A 23,518-nucleotide genomic window follows, 5' to 3' on the forward strand; every position below is an offset into this window, starting at 1 on the left:
GCAGACAAGGTAAAACCACCTATGGTACTATATCACAGAGTCAATTCTGGCACATTTTTTGTCACACAAAAGGCTGCAGCTAAAGAAACAGTAGTAGAGCAGAAGTAGAAGAGTAGCAGTAGAAACAGCAGTGTCTTAGAACAACAGGCAAAGATATTGTTAAGATAATTGCCCTGAGTAAGATTAAATTGGTAACAATCCGTTTTCCTCTTGAGGCTTTAAGTGGCTTTGAGACTCATCTTGACGTTACAAATAGTGTGTCATAGTGTGAGGAACACTTGGCAGTAACTGGAAATGAACTCAAAAGAAATTACAGTAAGAGTAGTATTGTTAAACCCAGAGGGAGCAGATGGATCTGGTGTCACAAAAAAATTGCTTATCATTTTTTTTTTTATTCTCCAACAAAATTTGATATGGCACCTGCGCTGACTAAGACATGAATGACTGCTTTAAATGCATGTAGCTCAAAAAAGCCAGCAAAGGGGGAAAACAGGAGCCTTATCAGCACTGATGATAACCTGATATACTTTCTTAAATTGTTTTCTTTTGCTTAACTCTGCGTTTTATCCTGCATGTCATATTAAAGGATGCTTTGCTTGCTATCACTAAGTGAGTGTGATAGTACTATCAGCCTTTTATACTGCACACACACACATACACACATTTTGTCACTTGTGAAAACATTGTAATGACTGATGCATGATACTATCCTAAAAAAGGCCCAAAATAAAAATTTAATAAGATGTTTGTCTCCAGGTGTGAGGGAGAACTGTGACTTCGTGGGAATTATTTTGGGCTCTGGAAATAAATTTTTCACTTATTTTATTCATAGACAACTTTGAGTGACTCAGAGTTGGAACACTACAGCTCGTATGTGAATTAAATTTGTTTGAAATCAGTTAAAAAATCTGACAACTGTGTTAGTAAATATATCTTTTTTGGTAGTTGAAGTTACAAGCCTGTGCACATAAAAACATCAGGTGAGAAGTCAACTACGATTCCCAAGATGCATTTTGCTAAAAATGTTGAAAAATGTTCATGGAAGCCAAAGATTATACTGTTGAGAAAAGAAACAGTGTTTTGTTCAAAACTGCAGCAACAAATTCAACACCTCTTTGATTCATGCATCTGACTGGCTTCCTGTCTGTTACAATGGCAGCCAAGCCTCATGGGAATTGCAGTATGTGGAGGCATCCACCATGTGAAACTGAAGAAAATAAATGGTTTCTCAGAAACAAAATTGAAGCAATTGAAACTGGTGGCCACATCATGAAAATATAGGATTGTTAAATTATCCAGGAGACTTCTGATTGTTTATTTTGAGGAACATTACATTATATCAGTGTACACAAAAAACTGAAATCAGTTCAGTGGGTAAAAATTCTTTCAGAACCAGCGTTTATCAGTTGGTGATTTGTTCATTTTTAGTAGTGCAAAAGATGTGTGTATATATGTATATATATATATATATATATATATATATATATATATATATATACATATATATATATTATATAAGACTAAACTGACAGAGGGGCAGGAGTGAAAGAAAAATTACAAAACAATTACAAATGCTACTTAAGCACCATGGATTCATCCATAGACAGTGCAGTTCAGCTACTGATATTTCAGAGCCGTGGTCAGGGTGACCACGGTAACCACAGTTTCTAACTTGCACAAACCTCAGTCACATAAGGGATCAATGACTCAGACAGACGAGACTAACATATTCAGCTAAACAACCACTCTGTCTGTGCACTTACCGTATTAACAAGGAGGATGCATTTTGCACTATGGTATCTTGTGCAAGTGTTGACACAGTGTTACTGGGTCGCATGCCAATACTCTTACGTCAGATGTGACTTTCTGAGGGTGTTATTCAGGACTGTTTGGGCCTATTCATTTTGAGAGAAACAGCCAATAGAGAAACTCCGACAACCAACCAACGCACTCAGTGAGCCAGTCACAGACTTTCTCGGTTACAGCGTTGCCCTCAGGCTTTGCTGCAGTCCAGCCAAAAAATGTTCTGCCCTCCGGTGGCCATCAGGATTCAGACTGCTCTCGCTATCCTCTCACCTGTCTCCCTACCTCATTTCCTCCGCACCTCCCATCCTCTCCCTCTTTTATATTCAAGTGCAGTGACAGCAGGTATCCTAACCTCCTTAAAAACATCGTCCTTCTCTGTTCCTAAATGTGATGTGCTCTAACACCTCCATCGACAAGAATAGCTTTATGACCTTCAGAAACCAGCATCCAATTGATTGATGTCCACTTATCTTAAACTATGATGAAGCACTTCCTTTAACCACAGCTCCACTGACACACATAAACTGAAACACTACATTCATTCCCTAATTCTCAGAGTTTTACCCAACTGAAGCTACAAAATAACAAACTCGAACCTACAGAGCAGAAGAAGGTGGAGAAAGTTGGAGGAAAATGTTTGAAAACTGCAACAGTTAATGTGTGGACATTATAATAATTTGATGTAGGAGTGTTAACTAAAGAAAGAGAACGTAAACGTGAAATTTCTCATCAAATATCCCTTTATGTCCTGACAAAGATATACTCTAAGTACAAGCTCATAGTGCCTTTCCAAGGACAGAGGGGTGTGTGTGCATGTGTGTGTGTGTGTGCGTGTGCATGTGTGTGTGTGTGTATGCGTGTGCATGCATGTGGGATCACGTAGGAGCGTGTCAAACTCTGCAACTGGTTCATTAAAAGACACACAGATCAATTCTTAATCTGCTTTGTATCTATCGTAACACATGCAGAAACACACACCCTAAATCTCCCTCAAACATGCGGTCAGATACAGACACACACACACACACATACACACACACATACACACACACCCTCTTCCATCACGTCTGAGCCTTTTTGTCTTCCTCTTTGTCAAATTCAATTACTGACGACATCACTAAAGGAATCTCCACATGAACCAATTACTGCTCAAATCCCCTAGGTGTGTCTGTGAGATGATCTTTGTGTGTGTGTGTGTGTGTGTGTGTGTGTGTGTGTGTGTGTGTGTGTGTGTGTGTGTGTGTGGGTGTGTGGGTCAACAATAATATGAAACAAGTATGATAGAAGTGTGCATATGTCCGGGAGGAGAAACAGGACAAAAGCATGTATTGGCTTTTTATTTATGTAATTACAGTACGGCATAGGCCACAAATGCATGAATGTGTCTTTGTGTGTGTGTGTGTGTGTGTGTGTGTGTGTGTGTTGGTGTGTGTGTGTGTGTGTACGTGGTCCATGTTGAGCATTCAAGTGTGTGTGAGCTGACTATTAGCTAAGCCTTGCTCATCCCCCTGCAGTGTTGCTTAGGGTGACCAACACCCCCATTTTCCAGGGAAAGTCCCTGTTTTTGGCGACCTGGCTGCTCTCTTTCGGTGCGCGCCGTAGTTTATTACACTACAACAGTAGTTTGCTTTGCCATTCAAGCTTCTTCTCTGTACTATATGGCTAAACTGTGTATCGTCAATGTGCTTTGGATGACAACAACCTGCAGCTATTCAATTTGGAACAGCCAATTGGGGGTGGCTGGGTAACGCAGTCGGTAGAGCATTTGGTCATATTTTTTAACAGTAAGATCTCACTTTTATTGTTACAAGACTAAAGGATTTTAGAATGAGGACAGACCAATGTGCTTGCCAAAGAGGATGCCATCTTGAATACCTTTGGGTAAGTTTCTTGGACTGTAAACTTCCCCAGAATCGAGCAGGACAGAGCAGTTACTGTTATCCTAAACTGGCTTAGCTAACGGGCTAAACCTGGCTTAGTGAATGGTCAATTGTTTCTTGTCAGGGATGTAGGTGTTAAGCCGGTGGGATATTGTCTCGGGACAGTCTGTTTGATTTTTTAAGTCATCAGCAAACCCCCTCTCAAAATCTCTCTTATCCTCTAGTTTGCATCTAAATTATTGTGTCCTTTTTACTTTCACTACTTTCCACTACTCTCGTTTTATCTCCTCTCCTCATCGATCCGTTCGTCATCTTCTCACCCCCTCATCCCATCCTTCCCCCTCTCACCCCTCTGCTTTGTCAGAGAGATGCCTGCGTGAGGTCACGATAATGGTACTAATTTGTGTGTATGTGTGTGCTTGTCCCCTATCCGTCCCCTACTCGCTCTGACACCGCTGACCTACACATACTGCTGTGTCAACAATAGCAGCACGTACACTTACACACATCACAAATGACAGCATCTCCGAGGACCTTAACAAGATAGTTTACACTGACAGAGAATGAGAGACGAGGGAGGGGAGGGCTGAAAGTTATTATCTATGTTGTACATCACCGCTGCTTATGTTGTTGTCAGGGATAAATGGGCTAAACCGAAAAACATGAGCTGAATCAGTGAAATCTACAGCAGTACACTGCAGCAAGTGACAAGTTTAGCCCATCATTTTCTCCATATGTTTATTAGCGGGGAAGGGAAAAGCTCTGTGCAATTCCGCCTGGAAACATTTATCCACCATGAGTAATTAAGAGTTGGTTAACTAAATATGATGTGAAACCAAATGAGAACTCTAATCTTCTTCAGACTACTGCTTGTAACTTCTAACAGCTTAAACAGAAACATTTCTCCCCCTCAAGAGTTTATCCTTCATTCTTATGAGTTTGAGAATGAAGCCAAAGTGGAGCAGTTGCTCAACAAACTTGCAATAAAAAAGTAGAATATGACAATTGTGAAGGAAGTTGCAGTCATGCCTTGATTCATTCATTCATTTTCTCTGCAGGTTTAAAGCTTTTTATTATTGCAGGGACCTGGAACCTATAAAAGAAATGTAAAAGCTGCTGCAGAGGTGAGTATCTATGAATTCTTTGAGTGGCCACTCAGTATTATGTTGCTCTGTTGAGACATGGCTTCACATTTTCAATACCTGCAGTTCAATATTCAGTACAGCATAAATGCTTGACAAGGATGTTTTATTTTTACAGCTTCACCAAACTGAGAAATGCAGTCTTGGTTTTTCCAAACTCCCCAACACATTTAAAAGTATGCAAAGAAATACTCCTATTTTGTTTTGACAGTTTCAAAGTTCACGCCAAAATCCAAAAATTCATAATGTTCCCCTGGCCTGTAGTGTTGTTTATCTGTCTATACTGTTTTGGTGCGAGTTGCAGAGTTTTGGAGAAATTGGCAGTTGAGATTTCTACCTTCTCTCAAATATCATGGGGCTAAATGGCTCAAGTCCTGTGTTGCTTCAAGCACAAAAAAGAAAAGAAAAATTCTAAACCAGTGTCTCTTTCCAAAAATCATGGCCAGGTCACTCAAAATAATCCACAGACCTTGTGAACAGTTTCATGTAGGAACTACTTTCTTTCTAATAGAAAGAGACCCTAACCTAACAACAAAGGACTTGTGCCATTTAATGCCATTACTTTGGAGAGAAAGCAGACAACTCTACAGCCAGTATCTCCAAAGCTCTGGAAGTCACACCAAAAAATAGATGGATAAATAACAAGGGTTCGATCAAGGTGGGGGTGTTTTAATGTCTCTATATAGTATGTAAAGAAATACTCCTATTTTGTTTAACATGGTTTCCCAAAGCATTTTCATACCCTTGTATTGGACGTGGTCAGAAAAGTGTTTTAAACATGCAATTAATGCTGTAAAAAGGTTGTAGTTTGGTTAGGTTTAGGCACTAAAACTACCTGGTTAGATTTAGGATGAGAACATGTTTGGGGTTAGCATGACTATGTTACGTTAGGTACATCACGTGACTCACAACATAAAAGTTAGGTGTTGCACGTAACGTTATGTTCCTAACTACTCTTAATACTACACGGGATACAAACTGTGGTCTCCTGGGAGAAAGGACCGAGTCTGTTTGAGCCATCCATCCACCCCACATCCTACATGCATGGACTCTCCCTCTCTTTATACTACGTCAACAGCCCCGGGTATCTAAAACAGCCGTGTATGGGTTTATCAAGACGTCACTTGAAAGGCATGGGGCGTCAGTTTCAGTCGCAAACTGGAATAAAGGAGGATGTCAGATGACATTATAGGGTGACAAAGTCATTGTTGTTTTAAAAAAGCATGATGATGAAGCTGATGATGAATTATTTGAACCAAAGCCATGATCAATCCCTTAACCTAACCAAATTACTTTTGTGCCTTAACCAAACCAAACCTTAAACACAATACTGTCATATGACAAAGTTGCATGTACCATGAACTGCACCAACGAAAAAGCCACTGCATGTTTTTAGTCATGCGTTGTACATCTACATGTCCAGTATTTATTTGTAATATAAGTCTGAAGGGATCTGAAGTGTTTTAGGTCTGCAATTCTGGCAAAAGAGCCAAATTTGGTATGAAGCCTTTGAGGAAATGCTGCCTTAGAGCCCCAGTTCAGGGCACGATGAGCCTGTATGTGTATCTGTGTGTGTGTGTGTGTGTGTGTGTGTGTGTGTGTGTGTGTGTGTGTGTGTGAAGCATTGGCTCTCTGGATTGTACTTTACAGCTGTCATAGTGACTCACTGACAGCTTCAGCTACCTGGAGCTACACCCCATGGGTGCCATTGTCAAACAGCTGTCTGTGTTAAAGCTCCCTCTCTCAGTGTGTGTGTGTGTGTGTGTGTGTGTGTGTTTGTAAAGAAATGCGAGAGAGGGAATATCTGTCAGATCAGATGTCAACAAACAACAACAGTTGCAAACACTCAATCACCACATACACACTATGTGCCGCACAAACAAACACAATCAGCACAAAGGAGAGCTTAAAACTGTTAAACAGCTTATCCACATACAGCGAGTGAGTTTATAGTGTCTCCTCCGCGCTGAGTTACACCAATGCCTCCCATTGTATCAGTGTGCTGTCCTAAAATGGATCTAAATTGCTTGATTTTGCTTTCCCCATTTGACACATTCTGTACAACATAATTAAAATATCAGCTGCAGAGACTTGGCAAAGAAATTTGTCTTCAGTTGATGGATGTAGTTGTTCAGAGCTAGTTTTTCTCAAATTGAGAAAGACCTCAGTGGTGTTTTACTGATTCTGACTGTTAATGCCTTACTTTAAGCATCAGTAATATACTGTCTAAGTAGATTTGTGGGATGTTGAAGTAATTCAGGAAACCTTTTCCTCAACCTGAAACCCAGGGTTTAGGTCCACTTCAGCAGGGTATGACAGTTCCCAGGAAATAACAGTACTGTACAAGTACTGCTATATTTCATTTACTGATTACATTATTGTTTCTTTAAAGGAACAGTTCACTCCAAAAGTTTGTGTTGTTCCTCTGGCTTGTAATGCTGTTTACCCGTCTATACTGTTTTGGTGTGGGTTGTAGAGTTTTGGAGATATTGGCAGTAGAGATTTCGACCTTCTCTCCAATATCATGGGGCTAAATTGCACAGGTCCTGTGTTGCTTCAAGCACAAAAAAAGAAAAGCCGTGTCCAGCGTGTCTTTCCAAAAATCATAACCAGGTTGCTCAAGACCTTGTTGCTAGCAGTTTCATGTAGGAACTACTTTTCTCCTGTTAGGAAGTAGATATTATTGCAGAAAGAAAATACTTTCATCAAATATATATTTTTGGTGCTTGGAACAACACAGGTCTTGTGCAATTTGATCTCATTATATTAGAGAGAAGGCAGACATCTCTGCAGCCAATATCTCCAAAGCCAACATCTCCACCAAAGAAAATAGTTGGATAAATAACAAAGGTTTGATCAAGGTGGGGAAAAATGTTGAAGACCCGGATCTATGTGTTTTAATGTCTCTATATAGTCATCAATTAGACATTCATGCATGAGACCTTCCTTTTCTTATGTCCTTGTTTTACTCACATATATGCTCAGAAGGACATAGAAACACACACACACACACACACACATACACACACACACACACACACACACACACACACACACACACACACACACACACACACACACACACACACACTTGCATGCATACATTCAATCACCCCTTTCCTACTGTTTCATACACTTTCTTTTCCCTTCCATACATGCACACATACACACACACATACACACGGAGAGCTAACATTACATCTATCTGAATGAGTTCCTTCCATTTCCACTGTGTTGTTATTGATCGTACTTAAACAGCACCACTCCTGTTGGCTTGTACCAGGAAATTGGCTTCATATTGAAACTGTCACAGCAAGGGTGCGTTTCATTTTAGGCCCTGAGGGGCAGAGGGAACGTAGCACAAGAGGAATCAATCTTCATTCTCTGCCATTGCCTTGTTTCTGTAAAGGTATTTTTTTCTGAGTATTTCTGTTTTATTAATAAGTGCAGTAATTCTTTTGTCGTTTCTTATTTTTGGTGGCAGAGTGGCTTCGCAGTTGGGACTGTCTTTTCATCAGGTTCAAAGTGTCACTGATCACCTGTCCTGCTTACAGTAAGTCCTTCAGAGAGGTGCTGGATTCCTGCCAGTTCCATGGCGGCTGCTCCAGCTGACCCTGACCTCTGACCTTCTTGTGGAGGAGATTAAATGAAAAAGGAAGGAATGATTACAGTCTTAAAACGGTGAGATAGTCATGTTTAGAAATTGGGGTTTTGTGCACAGAGCACCTTCAGCCTTGGTTTCATTTAAGAAAATTGTATGAATCTGTGACAGGAAATTTTACCAGGATCCTGTGTTTCAGTATTTGTCTCGGATGTCAGTGTCTCCAAAAATTGTTTTGTTTTTTAAACAAGACAAAATTATAATCAGTGAGTTTATGTGCTTATTTTGCAACAGCCTGTTTCTGGTTGGACAAACTTCAAAATTCAAGTAGTATTAGTAGTATTGTATAGTCTCACTTTGACTGTGCATGCTCCTGTAATTAGGGATGGAACACATACCTGCTACTTTCGGAAAGCTGTGTAGGAAGTTAATGAGTTTTTCACCACTATAAAACTATGGAGAAATAGGTTTATGAGCGGGAAGTGGGCAGTGGGTGAGAATAATAATATAACACAACAACAATATGTTTTTTCTTAGAGAAATCAGAAATGATTGCTCAGTATTTTTGACATTTAAATCCATCTATAGGCTAGTATCAAGACTCAAAGGCCACCAGGATCTTTTTTTTTTTTTTATGTGAAAGCCTTCAACACAACCTTTGTCCCCACATCCTGACAAATAATGGGACATCATTGATGGCTAAAATGAATGACATTGAATGAATGAATGAAGGCAAAAGCCAGTGGTGATACCTACCAAATTGTGGATAAACACTGTTGAAGGTTAACTTGGATGTTTGCAAGAAATGCTGTGATATGAGACTGATATTAGCTTTTGATAGCCACAAGCTAGGCACACTGAGGCATCAAGAGCTGCAGGAGCACAGGTGGTGCACCAAGTGAGGACATGAGTGTTTTATCATTGTTCAGGTCATGGGGGTTATATTAAGGGTTCTGTGTTTCTGTCGATGGTTTCCCAGTATTCCACTGTTCTTCAGGTGGTACAATGCAAAGACAGGGAAGAAGACTGCTTGCGTTTGAATATGGATGTGAACCGTGCAGGCCTTAAATAAATAAAAAATGCGAGGAAATGTATTTAATATATTTGTTGGCCTTAAGGATATACAGTACATAATATAATTTGGTAACACTGTATGTAAACAGAAACTTTGTGTACAAGAAAACTCCACAGGGCACTTTAAACCAGCTGAAAATGAAGGCCTTCATGCATATTTTTAACCTGCTGCCACAACATTTTCTAGAGGGTCTGGAAACTGAGAAGACATCCTTTGACCAGACTTTCTGAGCCTGTTTAACCAGCATCATCTTAATTCTGATTTAATTTATTAAAACACTGAACCAAATGCGAAAGAGTTCTCTTCCAGCTCAAACAAAAGAAACAAATGTGTTGCTTTTTATGGGCAGACAAGAGCAAAGTTCCCCAAATATCAGCAATCTAGAGTCATTTTCTTATTTACTAAAACAGAGAGTGAGATTAAAAAGAAGCCTGCACACTGAGATAAGTGTCTAATTATGCTCAGTTGCACAAAGTGAATTAGAGAACAACACCAATCCTCTAAGATTTTAGATTACAATGATGATTCAAGATGGATTCCTCGCTGTGTAAAATACCCCCAGTTTACCTCCTCGCACAATTGTGATTTCCTCCCTGCTCTTTAAACGTTGTTTCTGTTTCTTGAGCTCTTGAGAAATGATTTCTATGATCCATGTTTCACATACCTGGCAGACCATGACTTAAGACATTTTGTGAATTGCCTGAGCCCATTTTTCACTTTGGCACACGTTCAATCATGAAGCAAAATATCAACTGGTTTACCAATGGCAGCTTCAGCCCCAAAATGCATTGCAGGCAGCGACACAGACTAATAACAATCATGTTAAGTTGAACTGTGCTATGTGTCTATTTGTGTTACAAACTTGATTAGTAAAAATGAAATAAAAGCACACCTGTATAGTTAATAATGTGGATGTGTGTCTGTTTTTTTTTAATCATACAGCTGTGTATAAATGTCTCCATCATTTATTTATAATTTCAGTCTACATAATCTTTCTGTGCGCACTTTGAAAACATACCTTGACAACGTCCACGTCTGTCGAGCTGCAGGTAACCGAGTCGTCCACCTCCCGCACCTGCCCGTCGGTCTCCACGGTAACCAGTTTGATGGGCACTGCGACGCGTCGTCCTGTAAGAATGGCAGTGTTTACCACCTCTGTGTCCTACAGAGAGAAGAAAGAGAAAGTTTTACTTTAAAAAAAATACAATCACACACACTTAGTTTCTTCTTGTTTTCACTGTATTACAGTAAATTAATAAATTATATAAAATTCTTTAAATGATAGTGGTAAACGGACCCCACATTGCACAGTAAGCATCAACAAAAATCTAAGAGAAAATCTGAAAACTATTTAAAAAAAACTAGATAAAAAAAAAAAAGCTCATTTGGTTATTTAGACCATTTTCTGTAGTGTGTAGGCGTGCCAGATCCTGTTTTGATTGACATCTCCCTCACAACTCGCTGTGGACAGGGTCAGTAGCAAAAATGTATTTTAGCCATTTTAAAAAGGAACACATTCAAAGAAAATCAATATCAGTTCAGTTGTACTCTGTATTAAGAATATTTTCACTGCTTTATTTTGCCGTCACACCACGTTTTCAGATGAGCAGCTGAAGCCACCATCTCTGTTCTCTTCAAATCTATGAGACTCCTTCGATAAAATTTTACCTTGCAGAACACTAGAGCGGCTAGCAGCAACTCCTGTGTCCTGTGAGGTAAAATGACTGTTTTACTTGGAGTCTAGAGCGATGTAACGGTTTCAGTTCCCTGTTGCTGAGTTGGCTCAGATTAAGCAGTAGCAGAAAGGTTTTGTTGCTCCTGTTTGGTGGGACAACTGATGCTGTGCATTCTTATATGATTGTCTCTTAGAGCTGCGTAATTTTCATAATATATATGCCCAATTCAAACATAATATCAAGAAACTGTACAAAACTTTTAAAACAACATTTCAAATTTTGATCAAAACTGATTTGTAATACTTTCTAGATGTAGGCCTGCATGGTTTTCAGTGGCTGTAATTTAACGTGTTTAATTTTTAAAAAATTACTTCAATTTTGGGGAAATTATTGCATGTTCTCCTATTTACTCCTATTTTTCTATTTTGACAACATGCACTTAACATGTCATAAACATGAAATTTAGCCCTCATGCGCTGCTATGTGAGCTTTACCATTATCTCTACCCAAAGTCAGCGATCAGGAAGACTGATGATGTTGAAAGATGCAGAGGCAGTGACAGAAATAAACAAGTAACAGAGATCAATTTTAAAGGAAGCAAGAGAAGAAAAAAAAAGGTGATTATAAACCTCACGATTAATGTAATCAGCATGATTACATTTGATTAGATCCTTCCAACAAAAATAGCACAAACAAAACAGCACACACACACACTCACACACCTCAGCGCACTGTGCGCCAGCGTCAATCTTGATTATTTGGCATTGAGTTTCCAAGGGGGCATTTATTACCGCCAACGCACACACAAGTCTGATTACAGGGTATTTTGCTGGGCCCACTGTTTCTGGATGGGACGTCTGTGTGTGTGTGTGTGTGTGTGTGTGTGTATCTGCAACTTCGCTCTCATGGAATTCAGCTGAGCATACAGGATGCCAACAGAGAAGATGAATAAGAAATACAGAATAAATGTACAGCATTGTACATATTTCACTGTGTGTCTACAGAGACTGTTTGGATCAAAACGGTAACAATCCAAAATGTTGTGCACCTAATATTTATATGTACTATTTACTGCCTTTGTGAGGACATATTTTACACATTTTTGAAAATTAAGGAATTTTTTTACTGGTCTTCACATTTTTAGTCTTCAGATTTAGTTTAGGGGCTTATATTAGACTTAGGTTTGTTCCTATTATTCCAACACATTAATGCAGGAAAGCAAGGATCATTAGCAACATGTACAAAAGTATCAAAAGTTAAAGTACTATGTCTAAAGAAAAATATTCCTTGTGAGTAAAGTGTTATTTAGTATTACATTGTTAGTTTGTTAATACTGCTGCGTGAATCTGTAAGTAGCATTTTATTGTCGTAACTCACTGAGGTGGAGCTAGTTTTAACTACTTCGTTTACAGTGGTTTTACTCCAGTTGAAAAGGGTCACTGAATAAATCTGTGGTCATACAATGATTAATGGGCTAGAAAAGAAAAAGCTCTGCTGCATAAAGCTGCAATTAATTTTTTGACTCTCCTATAATATTTGCTGTTTTGAGAAATGCTGGATAATTTAGAAAGTTTAGAAAGAAGACTTTTGTGGCAGAACTGCTGTAAATATCTGTAACCACACAAGTAAACAAGGCCCTTTCACAAGCTCAAAAGGTTTTAAGCCGCTGCCAGTACGTTTATCTGTCACATAATGCCTCACATTCACCTGCCCATGCATAAGAACACTAATGGAGATGGAGCTGGTATGAAAAGTGCTGTCTGTCACAGTTGTGCAAAAAGCTGTCATTCTCAACTTGAGAAACCCGGGGTTCACGTACATTGTACGTAAAAATAATTCCAATCTACATTAGACATTTACAGATGCAGTTGTTTATGCAGCATACAAGAAAAAACCCTACATAAAAATGTACAAACAGAAGAAAGACTGAGGGCGAATGTACACAAAAATACAAGAATATGCAAATAAAATGCAAGTATAAATAGCATATCAGAGCAGATACACACATACAGACATACAGACACTCACAAATAACACAAATACGCCTAACAAGACACTGATGCACACACACTCACACTTAACACACACACACACACTCAAGAGTTTAAGCACTTGTGACCGGTGACAAGTTGCCTAATGCCCTATCCTTCTCTGCTACACACCGCTATGTGACCTTTACTTAATGAGATCTTCCTCACACACATGCCCACACAAACACACACTTGCTTAATCTATAATTCTCTAAGTTTTTGCTCTCTCCTTACACTCTGCTTGGTCTTGCCTGAAATCAGAAATAGAAACTCTCGATATAAAACATGACAGAAGACGGTTATGCAGGTTGAAGGTGAGAAACAGGTTAGGAGGAGGAGGAGGAAGAGGAGGAGGAGAAGTGGGGACAAACAGGATTAAAAGCATAGAAAAGATGAAAGAGGGAGCACAGGAGAGAAGATGAAGGGCACAAAGTGCACAGAAAAAAAATAACAAATTAACAAGGAGATTGTTCTTCTGCCTTAAGGGTTGGAGAGCAGATGGAGGGATAAAAATCAAAGAAGAGCAAAAAGAGGACAAGATAACATGTGTCTATTTGTCTACATGTTTGTGAAAGCATGTAGCATATATGTTAAAATGTATGCATGTGTGTGTATCCCGGGGCAGTAGTGTCTTGGAAGCCATAGTACAGATAACATCATGTTTACATCTCAGTTATCTGCACCACAGGCCAAAAGAAATGACAACAACAACGGGGGAAACACATTTAAGAAAAAGAGTTATTGGATATGCCGGTATTATATTGCTGTCTCCTGCAAAACCCTGATATCTGATTTTTTCAGTTGTTGTTGCTGAACTAAAAAAAAATAACTTGAATTTTAACACGCGAAAAGTGGCCATTAAATTGTTTTACTTTGTTTGTCAGTGTGTGAAGTTTTTCTTTAGATGGATCGAGAGTCTACAGGCAGAAACTTTGTATGTTGTAAAGGCAGAAGATTTTCTCAGCCGAGGATCCTTTACCAGATAAAGAATGTGTCAAGGATCTTTGGAGTAATTTGATGTAGCCTACACTTCTACTTTGTTATGTGAAAGAACAACACAAAAGAAATGCATTAGAAAGATATAAAACATGTATTGACAGTACCAAGTCAACACTATATACATGTGTAGAAAGTGACGAATAATGGGTGACTACTTGAATGAATCATTGCTTGTAGGGTGTTTAGTATGGTAGCTGAAATGGGTCAAAGCACTGAACAGTATATACAGACACAGTATGAGCATATGAACAAAACACAAGCACATGGAGAATCCATTCTCACCACAAATGTACACAATGAAAGTGAGTTATATGACAAAGTAAACTCTAGAGTCAATTAAAAGTGACAACACTTACCAGTATTTACACTCATGATAAAGCCAATATCCCTTATAATACCAGAATTATCCAGTCACATTTTATATCACCGGTGACAAATGTCCAACTTCAGCAAATTTTTTATTCTACCCCTATTTTACTCACATTTAGCTTGTAACTCATCTTAATTGTGCTGTGCATGACTTTCAGTACATGCAATAGATGTTGTATGTACAAAATAGACTGAAATAACACCAGTAAAAGTTCCATATGGAAAATCAGAATGACAATTGACACACACGCCTGTCCTCTAACCTGGGTCCATGTCCTCTGACATGTTGAACTGAAGTCAGACACTAGCTGGCTGTGGAGAACTTTCTAATAGGGATGGAGAGGTAATTGAATTATATTCATGTTTAATCATAATTTAAATGACTCCCTGAAGAGAGAGAAGGAAACAGAGAGAGAGAGTCAAAGAGGTCAATCCCACAGAGAAGAGAGAAGTCAAACCAAACCACAGCATGAAATGTATGGAATTGCCAAAACCTGCCTGGTTGACTAGCACTTTATTCAACAGACAGACATATTACATTCTATCATATCAAGTGCTTCATTACACTTCATGTTAATAATGACTTCAGTTTACTGAGGAATGCAAAGATTAATCACAGAGAGCAGAAAAATAGAGAGACACAGAGACAAAGAGAAGGGAGTAAAGTGAACATAGAGACAAAACGGAGCAAAATTAGAAAAAAGTGGGAAAAAAAACACAGCAGGAACAGGAATATTAGAGCACAGGCAAAGGAGACAGAAAGAGAGACAGAGAGAGAAAAGGAAAGAATTTCATGCCTGTCCAAGGGAATTATTAAGTGGCTCGTCAACAACTGGCTCCCTACTGCCTTCAAAAGCTGCTCCACACTGCACTGAGATAAGCTCTGAGGAGGTGTGTGCGTGTGTGTGTGTGTGTCTGTGTGTGAGGTCTGGTGTGCCAAGTGTTTCTATGTATGAATGAACGTGTTTTTGTGTGAGTTCATGTAGGTTCCTGCATACACCTGTGCATGTGTGTGTGTGCATGAGTGAGTCGGAGCGATGTGGGAAGAAAGAGGGGCATTAAAGAGAAGTGTGTGTGTGTGTACATGTGCATCCAGTATGCACTGACAAACACGTTTGTGGGTGCATGTTGCAAGAGAGGAGTGAAGTCAAGGAAGCAGCCTCTCTCTTCAATGAAGCTTATCCATGCATATACGTGTGTGTGAGTGTGCGCTGCAAGGTGTGTGCAAGTTAAAGTGAAGCAACTAGAGCGAGACCACCCATCACTCACACACACACACACACACACTCACACACACACACACACACACACCTGCACACACACTGTTGTAAAAGAGTTGACACAGTGAAAAAACTGGGGCTTTTTGCTCCTCTGTACAAATTCAATTCCAACTGTGACTTACAATAAGAGTATGTAAGCAGTTCTCTTTCTGTCTCTCTCTCCTTCTCTGTCTGTCTATCACTCATTCCCTCTATTTCTCTGTCTGTCGCACTCTCTTTCTTCTGCGCATGCATATACGCACACACGGAATCAAGTACCTCTGCCATCTAATCTATGACTGTTTCCAGTAAATGCACAGAGACATTGGAACACATGCACACAGACACACAAACACACACACGCACGCGCACGCACACACACACACACACACACACACACACACACACACACACACACACACACACACACACACACACACACACACACACACACAACATATCTACCCTATCTACTTTACTGTTCATTCTTTAAATTGTCGTTTCTCATTTGGGGGAAATTGCTTGGAACGTATACGTGCCCGAGTCTCTTTTTGCTCTTATTGTGACCTTTTACTACAGTCTGATAACACAAACACTGTGGCCTTGGGCATAAAAATCTCCTGCTTCTTCTGCTACTGTAATGATAATAAATTAAGAGAATAAAGAGAATTAAGAATAGAAGAAAATTACACTCTATAGGGGCTTTTACAGGGAGGTGAATCTGTGAATCTGTGCTGATCTGGTACTCTGTATCATATCAGTCCAATAGTGCACACCAATTGAAAATGCTGCTAAAATTTCAGTGTGTGAAAAGGTTTAAATAAAAAGAAGCAAAGAAAGAAGCAAAACCTTGAAAAACCTTTTTATATGCTTCGATGTGGTCAAAATTCAAAGATCACCGTGACTAAACATTCATCCCAATCTTGTGAGCGTAATATCTCAGGAACACTTGGAGGGAAGTTCTTAAAATTTAGTCCAAATGTTCACTTGAACTCAATAATGAACTGATTAGATTCTGGTGGTCAAAGGTCACTGCGACCTTACAAAACACATTTTTGGGCATAACTCAAGATTTCATGTGCTAATTATAACAAATTTTAACACAAATGTCTAATATAAATAAATGTAATTGAAACAAATTGTTACAGTTACTGAGGAAAAATATGTAATTAAATTACAACCATCTCTAAAGTTCAGATAAACTTGTACACTTCTATCATGTTTGGGTCGGTATATTCACAGGTAGGACACCGTGTGTCAAATGTAAAAGGCAAACAATCGATTAGTTTCCATCCTTTCAGCTACATTCACAACTACTCACACACACTAACATGGGCACGTATTGACACGTGCGTGGAAATCACCACAAACACTGTTGAAAGCAAGTCACTAAATGACCCAAAAAAGTACATTAAAACCACTTAATTTATCAACATATCAGCCAATTAGCTAAGTGGGGAAATTGTTAATGGAATAGTGGCTTTTGTTTATCAGGAAGCTGACAAATACCCCCCAGTTACAGAAAGGCAAATTAATTCAGACCTTGCCCATGTGCTATTATGTAATCACTGTTTGCATTTCTCTGTGTACAAATGTGTATGTGCATACACACACACAGCAGCGGAAGTTTTGCATTAGTCCAGGAAGAGCAGCGAAGCGGCAACAGCTAATTGGCATTACAGCTGACCTGTGTTCAAGGTGTAATGCTGTACATCAGTTACCCAACTTCAACCTTTGTTAAAAAAAAAAGTGTAAGAGGCAAGAATACATCGAATAAGAGAGAGAAAGACAAAAAAAAGACTGATATAAAAGGAGACGGAAAGACAGATACTGTGAGAGAAAAGAGAAGAGGAGTTCAAGGAAGGAGAGGACACACTGCCTGTGTTATCACTACTAAGAACCTTCCCTGATGTCTTGACACAAGTCAAGCTGAATGGGCTACAGGTTAAGTAACAGTTTGAGGCAGAGCAGTATAATTGGATGGTTTATTGAGTGTTTGACCAGGGGCAAAGCAGTGTAATACTAAAAGTGTGTTCATCTGAGTATATGTACAGCATATGAGAGAACAGGGTATAATGATGAAGAGAACTGCTCTCTGTGAAAGATATATATAAAGAAAAAGAGGGCAGGTGGACTTAAGAAGAGTGTGACCATGGTTTTATTACATTGGTTTTCTTTAGATGTGTTCTTTTGGATCTTTATCTCACTATTCTGCTTTGGTGATTTTATCTTCCCTGTGCTTCCTGTACCTGTCACCTCCTCACCTGTTTCTTACCACGGGCCCGAAATTCTCATTTTGTTATGTATCTGGGCATCTCTGATTTCAGACAGAAGCAAGAAGATTGTATAAGAGAGTAAAAACAACAGAATGAAACATAAAGAAAACTTGAGTGTGTGTGTGTGTGTGTGTGTGTGTGTGTGTGAAAGAGACACACAAAGATAACATAATGAGCATCCACATCTGTTATAAAAGCCCACAGCAGAAGGCGAGAAAAAGAAGTTACAGGTCATGCATGCATGTACGCTGTTTACTGCATGATGTATGGCATTAATAAAGCAATAAAGTCAGTGAAGGTGTGCATGTGTGCAAATCAGATGTTCAGCATGTTACTGCTCTAATTCCATTTTTTTTACGGCTCAGTTAACACATTAATTGAGGTTGTTTCAAGTCGGGTTATCTTGCTGCATTGACATAAACCTGCTTAATGTACTTCATGAAGGTGTTATTTCAATTTAACGACATATGCAAATTGAATATACATCTACAAAACCATATGTAGAACCAATGTAGACAATAGAAGTACCTAATAAAATGTTTTTTAAAAAGTAAATCTGATGATTGCTCCTGCCAAAGAAGGAAAATCAGCTACATATGAGAATGTCACGTAAAGATTTAAGTCTATGTTTAAAATACAAATCATACAGTGACTATGACACTAAAAGCATATTTAGCACATGAAAGCACATAAGAAGCACCAGACTAATGAGGTATTTTTCACATGGAAATAAATTTTTTGACTTTTTAGTACAACACATGTTAATACAGATACTTGTGTGGCCTTGACAAGTTTATATTTTTTTTATTTCATCTTTTAAGAATTTCTCTGTCTCACTCTGTTGTCACATCTGTCCAACCTGTACACATACACACTGATTTCTGTGTGTGTGTGTGTGTGTGTGTGTGTGTGTGTGTGTGTGTGTGTGTGTGTGTGTGTGTGTGCTCACTCACACGTGCATGTGTGTGGGTGTGTGTCAGGGCTCAGCTGTGAAAGGAAAATTGGTTGAAGGCACTTAGCTGCGATTTACTACAGACCCATTAAACGCATCAAGTGTATCCCACTTTCTCTGTGCATACGTGTGTGTGTGTGTGTGCATGCACATGTTTGTGTGTGTACGCTTGCTTTCATGTGCTTGTATGTGTCATGTGGTTCTGGACAGTATTTCAGGTTTAACTGCCTTAATGTACTGCATGTGCTGACTGCAAGAAGTCCAAGTTCTCACATAAACACACAGAAAGTACACTTGGACGGCGACAGTTGCCATGTTTTAAATTAACAAATTTTACCAAAGCCTGAGACGTAACCAGAGTAAAAACTACTGTGACATCAGCTTAAGTCAACAAATACCCTCTCTTGTCCCACAGAAGACTGTTAAATCTTTCAAAAAGAATTTTTTTTGTTACTTTAATGAAGGTTAAATAGTTATTGTTACACTGTGTCCTACCTGAGTGCGATGCAAACAAGTGTCAGTGACGCAATGTGTTGTTTTCTACGTCAGCGTCCTAACTGGCCACATGTGCCGCAGCACAGGACACAGTGCAACATGCTGAGCTGAACATTTGGCGGACGCTCTGTTTCTCTTTGTTTGTCACTTGCACTGGAAGCTCTGCAAGAGGGTTGATTCATTATGTTAAAATTAGGTGTCAAATAGGAAATACCTCCTCATTTAACTGTAAAAACCTACAACTAAATAAATGCCCATTGCTAATAACAACCCACTTGCATTTTCAGGAAGGAAACATCTAAATATCACAATATAAAATGTGTGTTTTATGTTGACAAAGTGCAAGCGTAGGATGATGGGATGGTTTATTGACTCACTCACCTTTCACTCCAGTGGTTGTCTTGAGTTTGATCTTGTGCGCCCTGCTGATGCAGGCGCATGCAAGATGATAAATTAACTATTTTAAAATCAGCCACTGCTCAAATTCACCATTCATCATCATCATTAGTTTGTGAGCGACATGTACCAGCGTTTGGCAGGTGGCTGATCCTAATTTTCAACCCTGGATACGTGATTTGATTACATGAAAGAAGTGCGTATTTAATGGATACTGTGTGGATGGTGTCCAATGTTATGCAATGCAATGCTATAGCTGGTTGCTCCCATTCAGTTAGGACACAGTGTGATGGGAAAAATGGAAATAAATGTATATAATGTAAAGACACAAATGTAATTTGCCAAAAGCTTCAATTTCTTACAAGATAATAATAGACTGTAACTCATATGAGTAACAATATTGGCTGTCGGGAGAAGACAGGATGAAATCTTTAGTCTCCTGAAAAGTGTAACATGGGTGAGTTCATGCATTTTATCAAATGACCAGTGGCGTCATTCATCTGGTGCAAACAGCATCTGGAATACTAATTTTCAATGTAAAGAAACATGTAAAAGAGCAATTTACAGCAAGTCATACAACAGGTATAGTTCTATTAGTAGGTGCAAACAACAGCCAATAGTCTGAAAGAAATACTTTTTTTGTTGTTGTTGTTGTTGGATAACTTGAAGCGTTTCTGAAGAGCAGGTGGCACATCACTGTTTACTATACATTCCTGTCCCCCTGCACAGCTAAAGAGCTGCAGCAGCTTTAGAGCTAAATAGTTAAACTGAGAAAACATTACTGATCTTCATCTTCATTATTACCTCTTCTAACTGAAGTACTTTTGGTACAAAAAGACAGCATGCCCACTCGCCAGAGGCCAGTGATTTAGAGAATGGAAGGAGTTACGGTTTATAAAAGAGAAATGTAGCTATTTGCCCACTGCTAAATTTAAATGTGTTATTTTTTTAACTGTCCAAAAGACTCATATTCTCATATATTCAAGGTCCAATTGTTCAAGCTAAGCATCATTAAATTAAATATTGCGTGTGCTGTGAATCTAATTATAACAAATGCATAATATATATTTCTTTTCTTCAAGTTGTTGAGGGAAAAAAACAACTTTAAATGTTAGAGTGCTGCTGACTGTTGTTAAGTGGCACACATTAATGCCTACTACGAATTATTTTACTTTGCAGGTTGTTTTCCTTTCCTAATATCCCTGCATCTCTCTTTCTCCTCTCCTCTTGGAGAGCGTCTTGAAGAGAAGTCCTGGAAATAGCTTGTTTTTGCATTTGGTCTTGTTGAAGTAAATGAACTTCGACTTCAACAGATATTGTGATTCAGCAGAGCGGCTGTCCACTGCCACAAAAGTCAATACTGTTTACTAAAATAATTAGAGACTGGCTTTCTAATGTGCAAACTGTTGTATCATCAATATCACATCAATTCCTGGCATCTATGAACACAGAAAAAGCCGGCGTATTGTGTACAACAGCATGTGGCTGTGTATGAATGTCTAGATTAAGAAAAAACAAACAGTGCGTATGCAGCACATCTTATACACCACTCGACAAAAAAGCCACAGATGCCGACTGCAAAATTTGGATGTCAGTCAATTGCAACATCAAACACAAATTGTTTCCATGGTAACTGTGATTAACAAGAGATTTGTCGTTTTTAGTAGTGCAATGAAACAACGAAAACTGTCTCTCTCTTTCTCATCATACAGAAGTCATGGAAGACTAATCATTTGAAATGATGAAAGGTGTAAAAGGGACAGGAACTTGGAACAGCTTCACCGAAGCCAAATTTGACATGAGATTTTTTTCCTCAGAGACTTTAAGCAGGACACCGTCATGGTGTGGTTATCATTTGTGTTTTGATTGGCTGCAAACTTCAAGAGGGCGGATCTTAAGTAGTTTAAACCAGTCTCGTTGAGACTGTGATGGACAATAACTGATAACAATGTTAACCTGTAGGAGTCAGAATGAGTGGAGTGGCAGTAGAAATCTAGTTTACTGAGGTTCTTCTGAGGCCGGCATTCTTTTTTTATTGATTGACAACCAAAGGGATTCAGGTAATGTTGTGGCCTGTTAGTAACTATTGCAGCCTTAAGGATCAGTGGAAATTAAATCCTCTAGACCTAAAAACTAATCACTTTATCTGTGCTACCTGTGCCGTGACAACACTACTACTCAGTTACTCCTTTATCTTTGTTTAAAAACCAAACTGGAAGAGAAGGACCTTTCAGCGTCTTTTGTTTTTCATTGCGATCAATTGTGAATTTATCACAATCTTAGAGAAGTGCAAAGGACGGCAGATGTAGCAGACAAACGCAGCCCATTCCCTGAGATATGATCTATTGCCTTACAGAGGTGCAGGACAGTTCAGGCGATGTGAGCTTGCTTTTCATCATTCATCAATTTAATATAAACTGTCCTTCATGTAATTATTTATTGTAGAAACGCTAGGTTATCATGTATATCCAGCACCACCATATCCTGCATTCATGTGCTGTTGGTATAAAGGCAAAAATCAGTTCCAGTCGGAACAACAACTCAGAACCACAGGGAGAACTGTACTACACGATCTGTTGTCTGTTAATGTCATATCATGCAGAAACATGGCGGATGAGAGTAAGTAGGTTGTTGATAACTGTTGCAGCATCCATGTTGTTTTCACATTTTGACAAAGCTCATGAACACAAGTGATAATAGGTACAATGATGGTAAAGAAAATAACAGTTGTTGCTCAAATAACAAAGCATGTGCATTCTGAGAGAGTTGAAGCAGAAATTTAAAATTAACAAAAAACTTACTTCTCTCGTAACTAATCATTTTGGTAAAGTAATTCAGCTGCTTTTGAGAGAAGTAACTAGTAACTGGAACTTATTACGAAATTGCAGTAACTTGCAAAACACTTCCCACCTATTGCATCTCAATCAACTGTAAAAAGGGAAGCTATAAAAATGACTCTCTAACAGAACTCCTGTCTTTGTGTGCATCACCTGTTCACCTGTTGTGGATACAGATAATATGGATGCCCTGCTGTCTGCTCGTTCTGTAGCCTTGAGGTTTTACCGATAAGGTCCCATTTTAGCCTTTAGCTTGAACCTCCTTTTGGGTCGCCACCTTGTCTACCAAAACAGTGCTACTCTTTGTTGTTGTGAGAGAAAAGTGGGAAAGCACTGCTTTGTTGCTTTATTCTCAACAATATGCATCTGCAAGCATCTCTGGGCAGCACCGGTGCCTATTGTCATTGTCTAATTAAAAACAACAAACATCCGGTATCCTGCTGACTTCTTCAGCAGTGTGAACAAACACGACATGTTTGCAAAGAAACGAAGTTGCAATGCGAGACAGAAAAACGCCGACTGAGTGAGGGAAAAGTGGAGGGAAGAAACCGAAAGATGGTGAAAAGAAGAAGAATGTGGTCTGAATATTAAAAAGGAGGTGAGATAAAGGAGTGAAGAGAAAAAAAAGAAGACCGTACGAAAAGGAGACGGGAGAAGGAGGGCGAATGACTGAGTAAAAGGGAGATGTGAAAACAGGAAAAGAGGGATCCTGAGGTCTAAATACT

The 23,518-nt window shown here is 39.0% G+C and overlaps 1 protein-coding gene across 2 annotated transcripts in view; it reads right to left on the bottom strand.

The window, feature by feature from the left end:
- The window catches only part of LOC146320253 (transmembrane protein 132C), a 356,926-nt gene that overhangs the window by 44,220 nt on the left and 289,188 nt on the right, over positions 1 to 23,518 (bottom strand). For both annotated transcript variants that reach the window (XM_084728448.1, XM_084728447.1), the window contains exon 6: positions 10,523 to 10,666. In XM_084728448.1, the coding sequence (XP_084584574.1) occupies positions 10,523 to 10,666 (144 nt within the window). The remainder of the gene's footprint in view (positions 1 to 10,522; positions 10,667 to 23,518) is intronic.

The sequence above is a fragment of the Lutjanus erythropterus genome, chromosome 10 (assembly GCF_056507025.1).
Source record: "Lutjanus erythropterus isolate fLutEry1 chromosome 10, fLutEry1.hap2, whole genome shotgun sequence".
NCBI classification, from domain to species: Eukaryota; Metazoa; Chordata; class Actinopteri; order Lutjaniformes; family Lutjanidae; genus Lutjanus; species Lutjanus erythropterus.